The sequence below is a fragment of the Typopeltis vanoorti genome, chromosome 6 (assembly GCF_054136105.1).
Source record: "Typopeltis vanoorti isolate ZY-2024b chromosome 6, IOZ_Tvanoo_1.0, whole genome shotgun sequence".
Classification (NCBI taxonomy): Eukaryota; Metazoa; Arthropoda; class Arachnida; order Uropygi; family Thelyphonidae; genus Typopeltis; species Typopeltis vanoorti.
In genome coordinates, this window is record NC_143554.1 from 103,670,712 (window position 1) to 103,693,227 (window position 22,516).

The 22,516-nt window shown below is 36.0% G+C and overlaps 1 protein-coding gene across 1 annotated transcript in view; it reads right to left on the reverse strand.

Annotated features, from left to right (window-relative positions):
* The window catches only part of btv (dynein cytoplasmic heavy chain beethoven), a 1,245,321-nt gene that overhangs the window by 41,355 nt on the left and 1,181,450 nt on the right, over nt 1-22,516 (reverse strand). Inside the window, exons 72-74 of the mRNA XM_090394552.1 lie at nt 17,609-17,830; nt 553-771; nt 98-297 (exon numbers count right to left, since the gene is read on the reverse strand). Of these exons, the coding sequence (XP_090250678.1) occupies nt 98-297; nt 553-771; nt 17,609-17,830 (641 nt within the window). The remainder of the gene's footprint in view (nt 1-97; nt 298-552; nt 772-17,608; nt 17,831-22,516) is intronic.

Genomic DNA, 22,516 nt, shown 5'->3' on the forward strand with positions numbered 1-22,516 from the left:
TATGTTAATAACAAATCATTTACTGTTTAGAAACTTTCCCTATTAAATGCAGTGATAAAATTACTAATAGATGTGGGATTTAAAAATCAAAACAAACCTTGCTGTTTGTTGTCTTAGAGCATTCAAAAATGTATCAGGGTGGAATAATTCAGATAAATCTAAAGGATTATTTAGCAGATGGCCAGATTCAGCTTGTTGAAGCCATTTTTGAACAGCTTGGGCTTTATTCATAACATTACGAAGAAACTGCAATGGGTCTTCAGGTCCAATCCACATTTTCTGCCAAACTGTAGGCGTCTAAAGGAAATATAAAAATAAAACAAAGAATTAGATGACTATACAATTTAATATATATAACTTCAAACTAAAAATTAGCTTTAATAATGCTTATTAGTTACAATGCTAAGTGATGTGGCTCTCTTTCATGTTAATGATCTTCACAAAAAAATTTTCTTCCAATTCCTATATGAATGAGAAAGGGATAGTTTATGAGAAAGTTATTTTTTAATTATTATTTGTGATTTGATGGTTAAAGAAGAGAAAGCTACAAACCTCATGATGTAATAAAGAAGTAGCTAAATCATGAGTATCTTTATTCAAAAGCATGGTTCCACGAATCACTTTGCTAAGAGCAGCAAGAGATGCATGTATACTTTGAACCAAACGAATACCATTATAATACTCTAGCTGAATAAATGCTACTACAGGAAGTTCTTTTTCAGGATGATCACATGCTGGTGGATTAATTCGCAACTGAATTAACTGTACTCCCTAAAAGAAGAGTCCAAGAAAATAATAACTATTAGGAAAGGAAAACAAACTTTCTGAAACATTATTAAAAATTTAATCCAGTTCAAACTTTTAAATTTAAAAAAAAAAAAATTCATTTTTCATAACTATTATTATTTTGTATATGTTTTGCAGTTTCTCTCCTTGTGGTCTAATCAAGATCAGTCAATAAAACCTAGGCTCTTCAGCTAGAAAGACCTGGGTCTGAATCCTGTGTGGGATACAGACTAAAAACCTTTCAATAAAAGGTGAGTTAGCCAGTCCCAAAAAGAAGTAGGCAGAGTTACCATTCCAAACACTGGAGTATCTCATCTTGAAAAACAGGCAAGCGTAGATAAAAGAACACATGCAATACATTGACTTGAAAGCATTGATTTCTACAGCTGTAATTTCAAAACAGTTCAAATAGCCCAATCTAATCAATGTTTACTGAATAGGGATGAATTACATTTTCAAAACCTTCATATTATTATTATTATACAGGCACCTCCAAGGAGTCTGAAGGCTCATAGCAGCACAAAGTACTCACAATTGACTCTGACAACCCATTCCACTCATTCACAAATTCACAAACATAAAAGAACACATGCAATACATTGACTTGAAAGCATTGATTTCTACAGCTGTAATTTCAAAACAGTTCAAATAGCCCAATCTAATCAATGTTTACTGAATAGGGATGAATTACATTTTCAAAACCTTCATATTATTATTATTATACAGGCACCTCCAAGGAGTCTGAAGGCTCATAGCAGCACAAAGTACTCACAACTGACTCTGACAACCCATTCCACTCATTCACAAACTCTACAAGCTAAAAATTTAATTCACACACCGCTACTAACCACACCTTTATTCAATTTCCAGATGACCCCCTTGTTCTGATCCTTCCGACCAAGTGCTGAAACATTTTCCCTGCATCTATCCCATAAAATCCTTTAAGCAACTTAAATTTTCTATCAGATCTCCTCTTTTTCTTCTATCAACCAACTTCTGCAATTCACACACCCTCAATCTATCTTCATAGGGAACATTCCAGAGGCTACTCACCATCTTGGTCACTCACCTTCGAATCCTCTCCATCGTTTCCTCATTCCCAAGAAACCCAGGGGACCACATGAGCACAGTAATCCAGATGTGGGCATATCAAGGCCTTATAAAGAGGAATAATAATAACAACTTCCTTATCTCTACTTGTTAATGTGTTCTTCAATAGCCAAGTAATCTTATGGGCTACCTTAGCAATATGTCATCTAAACTTTAACTGTCTGCCTACCGGCACCCCTAAATCTCTACCTTCATCTATTTTCCTATTTTCTGGTGTGCCATCAATGTGATACACGACTTATAATCTATTTTTCCCAAAATGCATAACTTGACATTTCTCCACATTAAACTGATATCCATTATCTTTTGTCCAAACTGACAGCCTATTTAAATTGTCCTGCAAGCTTTGCCTTGATTAATTATTACTTTTGTAATAGTTAATCAGCAATAACCAGCAAACAACTGAATATTTCCTTTCAGGTTATTTCCTATATCTTTTATGTACAAATTACACAGCAATAGACCCAGCACTGAACCTTGCGGTACACCACTAGTCACCTGTTTTTGCCTCGATTCTGCACCTCCATATATCACTTTTTGATATCTGTCCAGCAGCCATTCTCTTATCCACTTAACCAGTGTCATATTCATCCCCCCATATATCCTAATATGCATAAAGAGTTCAGTGTGGTATTCTGTCAAATGCCTTTGCACAAGCCAGCAAAATCATCATGTGGTCATTTCCTTTATCCCACTCAGTTGTTACTCTATTATAAAAACTTAGTAAATTACTAAAGCATGACTGATCCATCACAAAGGCATGTTGACTCTCATACAGTATCACAATTTTATCTATCCATTCTTGAATTCTAATTTTTACCAATTTTTCTAGTACTTTTACCATCCTGCCTGAGATACTGATTGGTCTATAATTTGATACTGCAGTCTTAGAACCTCCCTTATGCAAAGGAATTATTTTGATCTCTTTTAATTAAAAATTTTAATAATAAGGTGTGACACCTTTTGGCTACTTGTATATGAAAATATGACTTCTGCGTTACTTCAACCTTAGTATCACCTCTGGGTCTGGCTCCCACTGATATAAGACCTCAATAAAGGTTGAAACTGGTCTGGATAGTGACCCCTTCCCATAATGCATAGCATTATACATGTCCACAAGGATATGTGCTTTGCATTATGGGATACTAAGGCAAGTGATGTGAAGTCATTAGCTTCTATGTATGAGTTTCCCCAGTCCTGAAAATACTTCAGGTGCAAACTTTGTTTGCTTATACTCGGATAAAAGATTAAACCAAGCATATAATTTCTTGGTATTTTTATTTTATAGTAAAACCAAGTGGAAAAACTTCCAACAAAAATCATGAATGCTATGCTAGCAGAGTTATGTGAGAAGAAAAGGTGTGCAGTTTATTCATGTGTGAAATGCAATCAAGAGACAAATGGAATTGTATAAAAGTGATAGATTGCACTTAAATCAATGTGGTATGAATCAACTGGAGATGTAGATGGCTGGGTGGCATATCCTCCCTTCATTTTCTGGATTTTGTCCTAGATCTCTATGGTGTTTGTTAATCTGGACAGCAAATGTGAATTTAATCTAGTCTCCCTTTATCTCTATTGATGAATGTATCGCGCTTGAACATGTGCAAATATTAAACTTTATGTTGTGGAGTATCTGCAGAAGCTATTCCAAACTGGGCTTTCTTGGATGCTATATATTGTGAATTCCACCATAGTTTGAGTAAAGTAGAAACCAACTTGAAGTTTTCAGTACTAGGGATTTGGCAGCTTGTATTATACACTCTGTTATTATGATTCACTGCTTCGTTACGATGAGAAGAGCTGACTCTTGCAGAATCAAATTTTGTTTAAAATGAGAGAATGTTCCATTTAGCTTGATCTATTTGCCAGAGCGATAACTGTAATGAAAAATGTTCCATTCAGCTTGATCTATTTGCCATTAGGATAACTGTAATGAAAAACATATTACCCATGTAAAAGAGTGGATATCATGGAAAAACTATCACTCCCATAGATGTTGTCTTTTGCTTTCTGTTTAAAGTGAAAAGAGTGGTGGTGAAAAATTGTTAGGTTGACAGTAGTGAATGTTTGGGAAGACATGTAGCAGGCGGTATCACTTCCAGTGCTAAGGAAAAAAGCTGTTGTTGAATATGCATTCTGCAACTCTTCTGCTCTTAGTATGCATCCCACACAATACGAGGGTGGTCTGAAAAGAAAGGTTCTCAGCCGTGACCATAAATGGCAACACTATCAGCAAGATTTTTTTTTCAAGTTGGTACATCTGTCATAAGCATCCATGTGAAATTGCAAGTCATTCTATCAAGTAGTTTATTTTATACAGCGGTCTGAAGCAAAAGTGTTGTCTGTATCCCTTGAAATGGATAATATCGAGTATCGTGTGGTTATAAAATTCTTTGAAAAAAAAGGTATAACACCAAAAGGAAATTCATTTGAAGTTCATAAAAGTTTATAGGCACTTTCTCCTTCGTTTCAACAATTAAGAGTGGGCTACCAAGTTTAAACATAGCCATACCAGCCTTGAAGATGATCCACGTGAAGGACGACCAAAAAGTGTAACAATACCAGAAATCATTGATCAAGTGCACGATATGGTATTGGATGATCGGTGAGTCAAAGTGCATGAAATTGCTGAGACTATACATATTTCAAAAGAACATGTAGGATATATTTCGCATGAAAAATTGCAAATGAAAAAGCTATGTGCAAGATGGATGCTGCGCTTGCTCACAGCAGAACAAAAAATACACTTGCATGACAATCTCTGAACAGTGCTTGGAGCATTTTAACAAGAATAAAACTGATTTTGCGTGTTGATTTATTACTATGGATGAGATTAGATTAGATTCACCATTACACACCAGAATCCAAACAGCAGTCAAAACAGTGGACAGAAGCCGGTTATTCAACGCCAAAGAAAACGAAGTCAGTTCCATCAGCAGGAAAGGTCATGGCATCAGTGTTTTTTTGGGATGCTAAAGGCATTTTGTTTATTAATTATCTTGAAAAGGGTAAAATAATAACTGGGGAATATTATTCCAATCTTTTAACCAAACTAGACAAAAAAATTCGTAAGGAAAAGACCCGGTTTAGAGAAGAAAAAAAATCATCTTTCATCAGGACAATGTACCTCCCACAAAGGTGTTTTGGCAATGGGAAAATTAAGGGATCTGCACTATAAATTGTTGAAACATTCACCCTATTCTCCAGATTTCGCTCCATCTCACTTCTATCTCTTCCGAAAACTAAAACTCTTCCTCGCTGGTCAGCATTTTACTTCAAATCAAGAGGTGATTGCAGCTGTAGAGGGATATTTTGCAGATCTTACTGAGAACCACTAAAGGGATGGGATAATGGTGCTGGAGCATTACTGGAATAAATGTATTAGTCTTAAGGGAAATTATTATTTTGAAAAATAAAAATAATTTTGAAATTATAAATTTATTTTTTCCTTGTTAGATCAAGAACTTTTCAGACCACCCTCATACTATGACAATTTAAGTTCCAAGATTATGGAAGATAGATCTATAAATAAGAAATCATGTTGACAGGCAATGGTACTGCCTGTAAGTCAGTATCAAACGGTACTTGTTGGAAAAGGGTATAATTGACATACTTTTTCATATATAAGTAGTAAGGTGGATCACCACATTATTAAAATATTCTGGCTAAGAGAAAGGTGTAGAAAGTCTTTTAACTTGGTTATATCATCATCATCAAATTCCTGCCATGTACCCTCAAGGGGTGTACAGGATATGATAGTACTACATGAAAAATTCACATCATTACTAACTTCCTATCTACAATTTTCCTCCAAATCAGTCTGTTACTTGTTAAGACTCCAACATTATCAGATCTTATATTTCTATCGTCTAAGGCACTTTGTACCATATGAATCCATCTATATCTTCGTCTTATTCTGGATCATTTTCCTGCCAACCTGCGGAGAACACTTGGTTTGCTAATCTTTCCTCGCCCATTCTGTTTAAGTGACCATACCACCTGAGATTAGCTCTGCCGATGCATTCCTGGATGCTGACAATGTCAAGTTCTTTCCTAATATCCTCATTTTTCATATGATATTGCCATTGATGCCATCTGTTCATGCCTCTAATCTTTCTCAGGATTCTCATATCTGTTAAATGCTTTACTTCTAACCCAGCTCTCAGATCCATAATTTAAAACTGGTTTGAGGCACTATCTTGTATACAGCTAATTTAGTGTTCCGACTAATTTCTCTCTTATTCCATATGAATTTATTCAATTGACTTCCCACCATACCAGCTTGGTTGATTCTCTTGTCTATTTCCATATTTAATTTACCATCTTCACTAAAATTCTTGCCTAAGTAGCTGAAACGTTTTACTTGTTCCACAGGTTCTCCATTCACAACGCAGTTGTCATTTTCAACGATTCTGCCTATTTTCATTGCTGACCTTCATACCAAATCTATTACAACAGTTATTCAATTTAGTCAGGTAGTCTTGCAGACTTGTAGCAGATTTATTTAGAAGTATAACAGAGTCTGCATAAAGCAAAGAGCTGACATTAACATCTCCAATTTTGATATCAGGTTTAACACCACTTTCTTTCATAATATGATCCATATAGATAATGAATAACAGAGGGGATAATGTACATCCTCGTCTCACACCAGATTTAACATTAAACCATCTTCCTGTACTTCCCTCAATCCTAACTGCCGATTTACAACTCAAATGAAGACTAAGTTTTGCTTGATATAATGCCCCATTGACACCATATAACTGTAGCGAATTGAATGGCTTCTCTCTCTTGGCACCTTGTCATATGCCTTTTCCACATTGACAAAACTTAAATACAGATCTTTGATATATTCCCATGCTTTCTCGACTATTTGTTGTAAAGTGAAAATTTGATCCTGACAGCCTCTATTTGGCCTGAATCCAGCTTGTTCTTTTTCACCAAGCTTTCCTGTTACCGTTTCTCAAGTATACTAGCATAAATGTTACCAGGAACACACAGTAGGGAAATACCTCTGCAATTCTCACATTCAGTTTTATTTTCCTCATTATATATGGGTGCTATAAAAGCTCTACTCCAATCATCGGGAATTCACCCCACTGTCCATGCCTTCTGAACTATGCAGTTCAGCCACTGTAAGACTTTTATACCACCATACTTAAGCATTTCTGGTCGAATATCATCTACTCCTGCTGCATTTCCACATTTTAAGAATTTGATGGCTTTTTCTACTTCAAGTATGGATATGTATTTCTGACTGTATGCCTGTTGAGTGTTATTTACCACTGTGCTATCACTGCTTGTTTCATCTAGCAATTTTTTGAAGTAATTACTCCATACTTCAAGGATATCTTTTTCTCTTGTTTTCATGTCACCTTTATCATCTCTAATTCCTTTTACAGCATTCTTTCCTCCATTTCTGAGCTTCTTCAACAACCTCTAGAATATTTTGCCACCTTCTTGATATTTATTTTCTATATTCTTGCCAAAGTCCTCCCATGACTTTTGTTTAGCTAGTTTTACACAGTGTTTTGCTTTCTTACATTTGTCTCTGTATTCTCTAAGAGCACAAGCTGACTTATTTGACAGGAATTTTTGATATGCTTTCTTCTTTTCCTTCACTGCCTCTTTAACTTCCTGTGTCCACCAGGGAGTTCTGATTTTTTTATCCTCGCAGACAACCTCACCACATGCCTCTCTGGCAGAATCAATCAATGTTTTCTTCAGAGTTTGCCACTGAATCTCCAAGGTTTGATTCCTGTTCTCAAACTCTTTCATTTTTTCTTCAATAATCTTTGTGTATTTTAGTCTACAGTTCATATCTGAGAGCTGCTCAACTTTTATTTGCTTTAAAAGTTTCTTACATGTTATTCTTTTCAATATGAAATTCAATTTTATCCTGCTTAAGAATAAATAGTGATCAATTCCAATTTCAAATCCTCTGTACACTCTGGTGTCCTGCACCAGAGTGTACAGAGGATTCTAAAACATCACTAGGGAGAAAACATCACTATCAACAATGACATAGTCAATGAGACTTTTCTTATTTCTTGCCTCTTCTCTCTATGTGAATTTGTGCACATTTTTATGTTGGAACGTGGTGTTAGTAATAACCAGTCCATGTCCTGAGCAGAAATCCAACAGGTATTTGCCATTATTATTAGCTTTGCTCTTTTCTCCAAATTTTCCCAAATTATTTTTGTATGTCTGTCAATCACTTCCTACACTGCTATTTAGATCCCTAACAAGGACCAACTTTTCCTTCTTCATTGTATCAGTAGCTTTCTCTAGAGCCTCAAAAAATTCCTCCACTTCTACCTTAGTAGAGCCTTCTGTGGAACCATAGGCACAAATAAGTCTCATTGTCCAGTTTCCCATTCTGATATTTGCCCACATTACTCTACTTGAGACTGACTGCCATTCAAGAAGATTAGCCTCGTATTTTGTGTTGAATACTATGGCTACTCCTTCTTTTCATTGATTGTTATTGTTTGAATATAATATTTTGTATTTATTGCTCAGAAAGATCTCACCAGTTTTTGTCTTTTTTGTTTCAATCACCCCTATTATGTCAATCTGGTGCTTATCTAATTCCTCAGCTAGCTCCATTTCTTTGCCATTCAGGCTTCTTATGTTGATAGTACCGATCTTCAACTCTGGTGATTATTGAGTTGGGGTGTGTTTTAGGGTTTGTTCCAGTAGCTGAATTTTTATTGTTCGCCCTGGTTCCTTGTCGAAAACAATGGGGACCCTTGTTTAATCGGGCAACACCCCAGCTAGCATGAAATTTTGTCATGTTGTACCATCATTTTGTATTTTGGTTTAAGCCAATTAGAACACAATTTGGTCAGCTAAATCTCAAATTTCCAGCCCATCCTCGTTCGTTCAGTATCCAGGTAGATAGATACCCAACAGGGTGCACCATGAGAAGGTGAGGATTGGACATTAGGGCAGAAGCCCTGGTCGGTTCTCTGCATTCCTTTAAAGGCTATGTGGAGATCTCCTCTCAGTTATACAGCTTTGACCCTTACGCACCCCCACTTGGTCATTAAAATATAACCAAGTATATAGTTATATACTTGGTTATATTATACTTGAGAATATATTATATTATTGTTTTAATTTTTACCCAAGTATAAGGATGCCATGAAGATACTTTATCTGCAAAATTTGCAAGTGAAATATCTTCATTATCAGTTTATTTGCATACATAAGCTGTCGACTTAATATTTCACCATCATCTTCATGATTGTGAAATAATAATATTTCACAATCATTGGTCTCCTTGTATGCAGAAGCTGTTGACTTAATGTCCACATATAAGTAGATTAATCATGAGGATAACAAACAAACAAACAAACAAACTTTGTTTGATTACACTTGAGTAAAATTTGAAAAAACAACATTAAAACAAAAATATAATTTCTTGTCAAGTATAATATAGAAAATGTGGTTAAGATAACAGTTCTGTGTTGTAAAAAAATGCCTTAGGTGAAATTTTGATTAGATTCAAACAAAAAATAGAAAACACTCATGGTTGTAGTGAGAAAAATAGAGAGAAATAGTGTTATTTAATGTCCACCCCCCCCTCAGCCAAGCTATTTGTCTGGAATAGGCCATTAAGCTTAAATGAAATGAAAAGACGAGACTCTTCAGTTATCTAATACTATTTTGTATGTTTAGAAATATCTTCCAGTTGGTAGCAATCATGCATATATCAGATTAAGGAGTGAGAATAAACACCGAACAGCAGAACTGAAAGGATTGAATAGCAGTAACTGGAACCTAAATGGGAATGATTAAGGAATACGTAGTTGCTGCATAGTTGTTGTATATATTTTAATGGGGAGGGATATTTATTTATTTCTTTAATATCACTGATGTTGTCTTAGATGTCTTCTTCGTTTATCTTACACTATTATATCTCTGCATCCACTCTATATATATTACACTATTATATCGCTGTGTCCACTCCATATATATTTTAATGCAATAACTATTATGTACTTCTAACTATACTTCCTTATCACTCTTTGGTATCTCTTTAAGCTACTGCCTTCCACACTTGCCTTTTTATTCTCTGAACACCAGAAAATTTATTTGAAAAGCTGCACCACTGATGTCCGTTTTCTAGTAACAAGAAGTGTTAAGTGCATCCAGTAGTTTTCCCATTACATTCAAATTATCCCTGATTAATTAATATCTGCAGGCGTGGTCTACTATCTATCCTTCAGTGCATTTTTTTGATGCACTGTTCCTTTCCGAAACAGTGCATCAAAAAAATTAAGTATCAGGCGACACTCTGTTAACATTTAAACAACACATTTATTGTGCATAAAACAATTTAAACTATTATTGCAATAAAGAAAAATTTGCTTAGTTCAGCTCTACATAAAAGAATTAGCTTAAAATGCCCTTTCAATTCATGAAAATTATGTCACATAAATAACCACTCTCTTCCAAATAGAAGTTGCTACCCTAAGCAATGGCTTATTAATAAACTGTTACTTCTTAACTGTTATGCACATAAAAAATATCACAAAATTACACAATTACACAATATTACACACAAAAGCTCTTTCCTTCCGATACTAAGATAATTCTATAGGTAAAATGCACCATTGACAAACAGTTACTCTCTGACTGTTACACATATAAATTTCTATTAATTATTAAACAACTAATTTTCAACCATTAACTCTGCTCAATTTCATCAGCCTCAACCTAACAGTCCACTAATAAAGTTCTCCTATAATTCAAGAAAATTGAACAAATGGATCAACTCACTTTATGGCTGCTACCCACTGTGTACTTGGCTTCGAACTGGAGTCCTGACAGTTTTTCTCCCGAATCAGGTTTTCTCTCCCTGCTTATGCCGGCATTAGACTTGTTGATGACTTTCTGAGATGGTGTCCTCCTGGTGCAAGGGCAAAGATTCTCAGCTTGAGGAGTATTTGCATGCACGTTGAACATAATGGAGCAATTCTTTCTCCTCGGACAATAGCTCCCGGCGAAGAGTTGTCATCAAGTCTATGCGATGCCTGGCAGATTGGCTCCTATCATCTTTTCTTTCAGGTCTCTGGCATGACTTCTCCTGAAGTCGTGTCCTCGATGGCATACACCTGAAGGACAACCGCTGGTGACTTCTCAATAACAACGTCAGGAAGTTCTGGAACCGATACTCGATCTTCCAGCCAACACCTTTTATTCGCATTCTTTCATATCTCTGCATGAAGATATGGGACCCTGAACATTTTGGTGCGGTCCCTTGTTCTTCCATTGACACCCTTTCTTGTTCTTCTAGTGTACTCCTTTAATCCTATTTGTTTCAGGTAGCAGACATTCGTGTGATGTTTGTTGGTCCATTTGACCTCGAGTATTTACAAGTGGACTTCACAAATAAATTTTATGTCCTTATAAGGAGCTAACATATACGGCTTTCTGGTGGCAAGGTATTGCCTTAGTTCAACACATTCTAGAATTTTCGTTTTAGGGCAGCAAGTACGGACAATTCCCATAGGGATTATTTACATTAACAAACTGTTTTAAATATACATAGACATACAGGTTATTGATGTATGACATATGTATGATATATGACAGAATTTCATAGTGCACCGTGTTAGGTATCTATCTGGATACTGAGTGAATGAGGATTGGGCTGGCAATTCTGGATTCAGCCAACCAAATTGTATTCTTATTGGCTTAAACCAAAAATAAAATGATAGTACAACATGACAGAATTTCATGTCAACTGCAGCGTTTCCCATTTAAATAAGGCACCTATTGTTTTTGCCAGAGAACCAAGGTGAACAGCGAAAAGTTAGCTGCTGGAACAAATCCTGGAACACCCCAACTCAACATCACCAGAGTTCAAGATCGGTACTATCAACACAAGAAGCCTAATTTCAAAGAAATGGAGCTGGCAGAGGAATTGGATAAGTACCAATTACTTCACAAACAAATTTTATTGGTACTTATCCAATAATTTGGTTGGATTGATATAATAGGAATGACTGAAACAAAAACTGATGAGATCTTTCTAAGCAATAAATACAAAATGTTATATTCAGGCAATAACAATCAGGGAAAAGAAGGAGTAGTTATAGCATTCAACACTAAATATGAGGCTAATCTTGAATGGCAGGCAATATCAAGTAGACTGATGGGGGCAAATATCAGAATTGGGAACTGGAAAATGAGACTTATTTGTGTTTATGGTTCCACCGAAGGTTCTATTAATGTAGAAGTGGAGGAAGTTTTTTGAGAAAGCAGCCGACACAATGAAAAGAAAAAGTTGAGATCCTTGTTGAGGATCTAAACAGCAGAGCAGGAAATGGTTGTCAGACATACAAAAATATTTTGGGAAAATTTGGAGAAAAGAGAAAACTAATAACGCCGGCCTGGTTGGCCGAGTGGGTTAGTGTATCCGCTCTCCAGTCAAAAGGCTGCGGGTTTGAATCCTGCCATGGGCAGGATGTTTATGATCATCTGTGAAAGTACTAGTGGTGGAAGTCGGCGGTAGATGGTGTTTTGGTGTTAGATGAAGGTTGGTGGAGTAGTGAGACAAAGAGTTGTAGAGTAGATGCCCTCCCTCGATGAGTCTTTGGACTCCCTGGAGGTGTGATGTAATAATAATAATAATAAAAATGGCAAATACCTGTTGAATTTCTGCTCAGGACATGGAGTGGTTATTACTAACACCATGTTCCAACATAAAAATGTGCACAAATTCACATGGAGAGAAGACACAAGAAATAAGAAAAGTCTCACTGACTATTGTTATTGTTGATAGGGATGTTTCTTACTGGTGCAGGACACAAGAGTGTACAGAGGATTTGAAATCGGAAGTGATCACCATTTAGTCTTGAGCAGGATAAAATTTAATTTCATTCTGAAAAGAAGACCATGTAAGAAAAGTTGTTGAAAGCTTTTTCTCTTGGTTATAGTATAAATTAAAGAAAACACTTCCAGCAACCTTTCTCTAATCCAGAGTAATTTAATAATAAGGTGTGACACCTTTTGGCAACTTATATATGAAAATATGACTTTTGCATTACTTCAATCTTAGTATCACCTCTGGGTCTGGCTCCCACTTAAGAGACCTCAATAAAGGTCGAAATCGGTCTGGGTAGTGACCCTTCCCATAATGTATAGCATTATACATGTCTGCAAGGATATGTGCTTTGCATTATGGGATACTAAGGCAAGTGATATGAAGTCATATAACCTTTACTATGCATTGCAAACCTTTACCACAAATTTTTTCTCATAGCATGGCAGCAGACTTACACAGTCTTGATTCTCTTGTGTCTCTTTATTTTGCTTCTTTCAATAACCAATTCTAATTTTTACACTCTATATGGCAAGCAAGAGAAAAAATAATTATGGCAAGCAGACAATGGCAAACAGTCATGGCAGCAGAGTGACAACTGCAAAAGATATAAGTGGAATTACTGAATGAGCACTTTATCAGCATATACCATACTGGTGTAAAGGATGCCATGCAATATATAGAAGGAAGGCAAGTTTTAGGAGAACTGGAAGTAAAAGAATCAGAGGTATTGATTGGGTAAGATGTCAATAAGGCTGTTGGAATGGATGACATATCACCATGTATGCTTAAAGAATGTGCAACAGTTAGCTATGCCCTTGCTCTGGTTATTTATTGAAAGTCATGCAGTGGGCAAGTTTCCTAAGGAGTGGAAAGAAGACAAAATAGTGCCACCCCCACAAAACAATGGTTCTAGAACAAAGGTTTCCAATTATAGACCAGTCTGTATATAACTGCAGTTGTATCAAAGTGTTAGAAAGATTGGTTAGGAATAGCATACAAGATTGGGGTTGATGAACATAGAATTCTTTATGATGGTTCAGCATGGATTTGTAATGGGTAGGTCTTGTTTTAAAATTTGCTTGCATTTTATGACAAGGTGACAAGTGGGTTAGATAAGGGTAAATCATATACATTGATATTCTTGGACTTTGAAAAGTATTTGAAAGATTATCACATGATGTACAAGCTTGTACACCAAGCTGCATCATATGTAGCCTGGTGTACAAGATGATGGAAATAGATAATATATTGGCTGGATGGATTGGAGATTGGCTGTCTGAATTATACCAGCAAGTATGTATGATAAAGCAGTGTCTCAAAAAAGGATGGCAACCAGTGGCAAGCTCCACACTTCTGTTCTTAGGTCCCTGCTGTTTAACTTGTGTGTAAATGATGTATCATGTGGACTAATTAGGGGATCTTCAGTTGTCTGCAAGTGATGCAAAGTTGGAGGGGGGGGAATTTTTGTAACACTGCTGATATTAATTCCTTACAGGAAGATTTGAATAGACTTTTGACTTGGACAAAGAAGTGGGGTTGTAGTTTTAATATTAATAAGTAGATGTCACAGTTTTCTAGAGTGCAGAAAAATAAGACTGTGTACTATATTGATCGTAGGGAGTGGATGAGATTCAAGATGGAAGTAATGGTTAGCAGCAGATTGAAGTTTAGAGCTTACACTGCAAGTCCTGCAAAAGAATGCACACCATAGTGCAGCAATAATACAAAGTACTCTAACATGTAGGGATAAGTAGGTGGTTATGCCGCTGTATAAAGCACTGGTCAGACTGCACTTGGGCTATTTTGCTCAAATTTGGTCACCTGGTTTTCAGTGTGACGTGGAAAGAAATATTGGAGAGGGTCCAGAGAAGAGTGACTAAGTTGACAATGTAGAGAAGTTGAAGAAATGTGGATTGTAGAGGGTTTTTTTTTTTTTTTTTTTTTACATAGTAGGAAAAGAGGTGATATGATAGATGTGTAAGTTAGTGAGGGCATTTCATCAGATTAATCCAGAGGGGATTATAAAAAGAGTAGAAGGCAAGAGGGGAAGAACCAGAGGCTATCACTGAAATTATAAGAGTGTGGTGAAAATGGGTGTGAGGAGTAAATTTTTTACATGGAAAGTTGTCAGTGATTGGAATGCATTACCAGAATATGTTGTTAATGCAGGGAGTGTTAAGGATTTTAAGGTTCAGTATGACAGATATGTTGTCAGTTGAATGAGTGTCCAGCAATGTGTCTACCTGCTTCATTGAGGGTGTAATAGTAATAATAATAATAATATTAAAAACAAAGGTATTAAGAAAGAATTTGGCATTGTTTGCACTCTTGAATGAATTAGCAGAGCTAATCACAAGGGGATATGTTCATTTTACAAAAAATTGGAGAAGAATACTAAGATTTGAAATGAAATTGGAGAGAGGGTATGTATTAAGTGTTTGCCCGTGCTAAAGATCGACTAACTCAGGAATCGGTTGAAGAAAGGCTTAGAAAAAGTTCCTCCAGTTCGGCGACTATACTTGAACTTAAGTCTGACTTCAAGCGACCAAGCACAGAGGATGCAAGCACCACTTCCACTGAGCTACACAGGCCTCTAAACTAAACTAAGATGAACTAAATCTAAACTAGGATGAACTGAATCTAAAATAAACTATAAGTCAGTATCACAATTTTTTAATAAAATAAGATCTTATTACATCAACTTATGTAATGTTACATCAGAGCCAGTACTGACATATAAGCATGCTATTGATACTCAACAGGAAGAAATGTGAAAGATGACAATAACTCCATACAGAGCTGAGAAAGAACAACTTCCTATGTATGCAGACTGGATAACCAAAGTTTAATTTCAGATTGTTGCTGTCACTGTTTGAAACTACAGCCAAAGCAAATAAGGCCATAAGGTTAACGTGTTATATCTCTTAGTATGTATTAATCTGGCTGGTTTCTAGTCACAAAATGAAAAACTGGAGTTTCCAGGATTAATTTGAAGTTTTATCTCATACAGTTCTTAGCAGTGCCTATATTCTATGATGTTTGCCAGTGAGATATTAGAATTTTTCTTATGACCTGTCTGTAACTGATATAGGGAATAAGCAAACCAATGATGGTCACAAAGTATGAGTTGACTTATCTGTGATGTATATAGTCATTTCCCTTGATCTAAACTTGAGATCCAGCACAGCCAAATGTCCAACTGAAGCCACCTGATCTGATGTAACAGATGTTGGATCAGAGAGAGCACTGGATGTATATGGTATACACGGCTTATACATGCAGACAGATACACTCGATGAGTGCATCTGTCTGCATGCACATCATTGTCTACAGTGAGGTCCAGAGTTTTAATAGTTCTTTGACTCAACGTTCAGAGGGATGTCTGGAAGTCTGATGGGAGTTATACAAAAGTTTTCCACCATGGGCAAAATAAATGCTTGCCCACAAGTGACGATTTGACAGTGATTTTATTCTGATTGATGTTGTAAAGTGAGCTGCTTGTAATGAAATGAAAGAGATAATTTATTTGCTTAGATGTAAAAACTAGGAACAGATGTTTTTGCAGTTCTACCTGACCAACAGGGGGAAAGGATCCAACCATCAAAGTGCACTGTTACTGCTAAACTTGAGACCCATAACTGAGTCTGGATGACCGAGTGGTTAGCGTATCCACTATCCGCTCTCTCTAGCCAAAAGGCTGCGGGTTCGAATCCCACTGCAGGCATGGATGTTTGTGATTGTCTGTGAAAATATTAGTCGTGGGCAGTAGATGGCATTGGTGTAGATGAAGCAGTTCGTTGTAGTTGGTGGAGACACATACTCTACATGGAGCTGTAGAGTAGGTGTCCTCCCTTGATGAGTCTTTGGACTCTTTGGAAGTGTCACATAATAATAATAATAATAACTGAGTCTCAATCAGATAAGTATAAGTGCTCAGTGTAGACAGAGCAAAGAATGTGCTGGCTGTAACTTCTTTCTGCAAAAGTGCTCTCAAAAAAGAGCAATCCTTGCACATGTAAGAAGCTGGTCAGTTCTAATGCTTATTCTGACAGTAAATAGCAGACACTTAACACAGAACTTTGTGGGACTTTCTCCTCTTGGATAAATGGTCAGGAAAGAGTTTCTACTAGGACTTGGAAGGTATGATTAGATCGAATATGTGTGTGTGTGTCTTTAAATAAACAAAATCCCCAAGCTGGGTTGAATGCTGTTTCCCCCTGTCAGAGAAAACTGATACAATATTACACTTTCTGATTGCTTTCAGTCAAACCAGATGATCTATGGAGTAAGTCATCTGTTCCTATCCTTCTTGTTTAAATTCTATATACTCATCATAACAAAAACAGGTTATTAATACATAATTATTCAGTAGGTAAAGTGACAAAAAAAAAAAAAGACAGGGTGGGAGAGAGAGAGATTTAAAATCAGCATTCTTAGATTGTGCATCTGGCTCTTTCAATATATATATTTGTAGAGTCTGCTTGCAGAGTTTTTTACACTGGATAGTTTCCTATATTGAATTTTTGAATAGTTTTATTTTATTATTTATTTTATTTTTTTGTAATAGCAATATGCTTATCTGACATGAGTAGCACTTTTCAGTAGTTCTCATTGTTTACTTTCAAATGCACAATGTTTCTTTACATTGTTTCACACAGTAATTTACTCTGATTTACATCCCATTCAATATTATGGGAAAAAATTTTCTGAAATATACAATTATGGCATGCATGCTCAGAAAACATTAACAATTATTTTTTGATTAACAGTGACAATTAATGTTTAGTAGTTGCAGGGAAAAAAAATAACGACAACAACAATTTCAGGAGGACTACTACAATTTCAATTTACTTTTCTTTTGATTATACTTACCTGATTCAGCTTTTTCCACAATACTAAGATAGGCGATAGTTCATTGTTCCATTTATTAATATCAAATTTTTGGGCTACTTCTGCAGGATGCAATAATAGTTTTAGCTGAGTTATAACTTGGTTGCTCACGATACGCTGGGCTGAACGTTCAATATTTGCAGGAAGATTAAAATAAGAAGGATGGTTTTCATTTGGTAGTTTCTGAATTAACTGAATATAATCCTGAAAGAAGAAATATCAGAAGTAGTTTAAATAAATTTTAAATAAGTAAACTTTTTTTAAGTAAACTTTATTTTAAGCGTTTATAATTATCAGACTGGGGTCAGATTATTTGTACTTTTTTCATGAAGTAGCAAAGAGCAGAATGGGGAAACCTACCATAAAATAATTAAAGGAATTCCAAATGGATATTCCAAATCAGTCTAACAATAGACTGATTTGGAATATTGATCTAATGTGAAAGTGGCAGTGACTAAACATCCACAAAAACTGATATATGTTCATATCAACTTTAAATAAATGTTTATATCTATTGGTAGTCTGCCAGTATGTTAATGCTAAATCTGTTGCTCATTTTGTGAATGGAAATACACACAAATATGTAGCTCATTTTAATATCCTCAATCAAAATCAGATTTCTCTTTTTGAGCTGACTTACATTTCTGGTCTTTCCTAGCACAAACATCACATCTACAGCCTTCTTAGTCTCAAAAAACAAGAGAGACACTATCTCTTAGCTACATAACTCCTAACATCATATAAATTCATCTATCACAAAAGGCCATTCTCACATTCAGTGGTGCATCAAAAACTTTCCTTAAAAATACTTGGATGTTAACCAAAAGAAGGCAGTATGTTTAATAGATGATACTCTCTCCATCTCTCTGTCATACATTTGCTCCAATCACTTTCTCACAATGCATACTGTTTCTGAATCATGACTTTTCTATAGGTAGTTTCATGGATACTGCTCCATTCCTCAAAGTACGTAAAAACATAAAGCAGCTGCTGATCAATATTATCCTTATACACTTCAGCTTCAAACTAACAGAAGCAACCTCTCATCCTCCTCCTCTTTTATTTATCCACCTCTGTTTGGAGCAGTCATTCTCACAATATTTTTTCCAAGTACAACTAATAGTAATTTAGGAAACAACATGAACAGTATATTATACTTGACAAGAAATTATATTCCTGTTTTAATCTTTATGTGTGTGTCATCACAAGTAGTCTACTTGCATATAGAGGCTTGTCTTCACATCAATTGCCTTAATATTCCATAATGCAAAGCATGTTTCCTTTCAAATAGGTATAACACTATGCGTTATGGGAATGGTCACTAACCAGACTGGTTTCGACCTTTATTGAGGTCTCACTGATGAGACTATTTCACTCAATTTTGGTACCTGAGGAATTCCATTCAGCATCATTTGATCATTTTCCCATTCATTTGCCTCAAGATGCCTCTGTGCTTGTGCATAAACACCTGTGTTCCTTCTAAGAACTCTAGTTTCCTTGACTCTGAATTCGCAATGAAAATTTCTTCAAATCCATTCAAATACAACTATGTAAGTCTTATAATCTAATAAACTCACTTCAAACATCCACAAACTCTACATCATTGTTCTTGCACAACCACCACATTAATATATTTGCAATCATGGCCCTTCTTCACAACACCCCTCTATCATACCACAACAGCAGACTTACAGTAACTATTTTCTCCTTATTTTCTTGTACTCTTCTGATTTCCCAGCAACTCTTTGCCACTTGTCAGATCATTTGCATCTGTAAAAATAACCATCTCTTTACTTTTCCTCACTGCATCCTAAGAGACTCACTAACATACTTAAATGTTTGCTGAAAGGATATACAATTTCATCACATTCTTCTCAAGCACTCCTATTATCAAAAAAAATAAAAATAAATAAAAAAAGATCATTATAATTCTCCAACTATTCTATCTGTTTTTTTTTTTTTTTTTTTTTTTTTTTTTTGTGAAGGACTCCATGCAAGCTCTGTGATTAACATCTTGTCACTCTCTCTTCATTTTCCACTGTTTCTTTCATGCTATCACTTAAAGCTTGTTCATCCTCACTTGCTTCCACTACTTTACTTTCAACAACAACCTCACACTGACATTCTCATACTCGATTTTATTTTCCCTCACACCTCTCCTTTCTTTCACTTCTCTACCATACCACTCACCACTGGCTAATTAATGATCTCTCTCTCAAAAACCCACTTCCATCCCTCTCTCATAAAAGTTCAGTTTCTGCCTTGTGTCTCTTCTACAGATACTTTCATAGACACTGCTCTGCTGAAATGGCCACTATTATTCCTCCAAAAACAAAACAAAAGCCACTGCTGACCAACACCCTTTTACAGTCCGTCTTGAAACTCCCCAAACCAATTTCACTGCCTCTTTTTTTTTTTTCATTCCATCTACTTGTGGCCTTTGGAACAGTATCTCCCCCACTCTGCCTTCCCCAAAGATTATAACCCTCAGCTGTTCAAGCAAAATGTGAACAGACACCTCTCTTCTATTCCTCTTGTCCACACATGGCTCTAATGTGCTATAGGTCTTGTGGGCCTTTTACGTTTGGATCAGATACACACACACACACACACACACACACACACACACACACACACACACACACACACACACACACACACACACCCTATGTCCAAAACAAACGGAACTTTTTGAAAATAGAAGAAACTAGTGGCGCCATCTGTTGTATCTTTTTCTTGTCGAAAGCAGCACGTTCATTAGTGTGGTGTCAACTGTTTATAACATTTGTTTCATTAGAAGCTGAGTTATAATACCAAGAGTGACAGTGTGTTTTGATGAACGGCCGAAAATTGAGTTTAATGAGTTTAAAACAGAGAGCTGTGATTGACTTTTGTGTTAAACTTGGTAAAAGTTTTACCAAAATGCATCAAATGCTCCAAAAAGCATATGGTGACGAATGCTTATCCCGTGCTCACGTTTACAAGTGGTTTAAGCAATTTCAAAGTGATCGTGAGATGCTTGAGGACGATGAAAAGCTGGGCCATCCAAAACTGGACTGAGTGAAGTTAACATCTAAAAAGTGTGTGATTTCATCAAAGAAAACCTGAAATTGTCCATGAGATTGATTGAAGATGAACTAGGGATTTCAAAATCAACTGTGCACAACATTTTGACTGAGAGTTTGGGCCTTCATAAATTGAATTCGCGATTTGTTCTCCATAAGTTGACCGATGACCAAAAAATGTATCGAATTGAACACTGCAAGGACCTCATTAAAACCAACTCGTAAGGACTTGAACTTCCTTGAAACGATTGTTACTGGTGACAAAAAGGGAGACCACCAGAAGAGGGGCATCTGAAAAAAAGTCGCTTGGAGAAGTTAAAAGTAAAGACGATGCTGATTTGTTTCTACGATTCCAAGGGCAGTATCCACAAAGAATTCATTCCACCTGACCAAATGGTCAATGGTGAGTTTTATCTCAACGTTCTGAAGCAACTGATAACAAGAATTCATTGCATACGGCATGAATATCGTGATCCAGGCAGCTGGTCACTTTTGCACGATAATGCACCATCTCATCGTTCGAACACTGTGAAACAGTTTTTGAGCAAAAACCAAGTTTGTGTGTTGAATCACTCACCGTATTGACCAGATTTAGCACCCTGTGACTTCTTTCTCTTCCCCCGACTTCATTTGCCAATGAAAGGAAAGCGATACGACACCATTAAAAATGTTCGAGTGGCAGTAACCACAATCCGCAAAGTATCCCAAAAACTGATATAAAAAACTCATTTAATGAATTAATTGACCATGCCAAACGCTGTATCGAAGCTGAGTGAGAGTACATTGTGAGTAAATGATTTGAATCATTATACCTGGCCTGTGTTTTATTTTCTTTTTGGACAAATGGTGTGTGTACACACACACACACACACACACACACACACACACACACACACACACACACACTCTGAGAAATGCCTCAGGCATTTCTCCAACTATTCTATCTGCCATTTTATTCTGTGAAGGACTGCATCATTAGCATCCATCTCTTCTCTCTCTATCTTTCATTGTTTCTTTCATGCTAACACTTTAGAACTGCACTGCTTCCACTACTTTACTTTCAACAGCAACCTCAGTAACATCCTCACTCACATTTTCTTACCTTTTGTCATTCAATTCTGATGGCACACAGTTTCAAAAAATACTACCTACATGTGCATTCACAAGTCCCACTGTTCTTTCAGAAATCTTACGCTCTTTACAATGAATCTCTCTCTCTCTCACACACACACACACACACACACACACACATCCTCACTCACATTTTCTTACCTTTTGTCATTCAATTCTGATGGCACACAGTTTCAAAAAATACTACCTACATGTGCATTCACAAGTCCCACTGTTCTTTCAGAAATCTTACGCTCTTTACAATGAATCTCTCTCTCTCTCTCTCTCTCTCTCACACACACACACACACACACACACATACACACCGTAGCAAACAAAATCCTGCATAGTAAATTCATCTGCCATTGTCATACTCAGTATTAGTGCTATAAGGAATAATATATAATAGAAGCTAGATTTTCCCCCTCTAATAATTACGCAAGAACTTTTAAAATCAAACAAGAATGCATAAAAAAAATTTAAACCCTAAAAAACAAATTCAATATGACTTATTTTCAAAATATGACTTATCTTTTAGCTCCAAATATTACTGTTGTGATTTATAAATGCCTTCTTGTGAAACTCTCAACTCTCATCTTTCAGCTCCAAATATTACTGTTGTGATTTATAAATGCCTTCTTGTGAAACTCTCAACTCTCATCTTTCAGCTCCAAATATTACTGTTGTGATTTACAACAGTAACATTCGGTGGCTT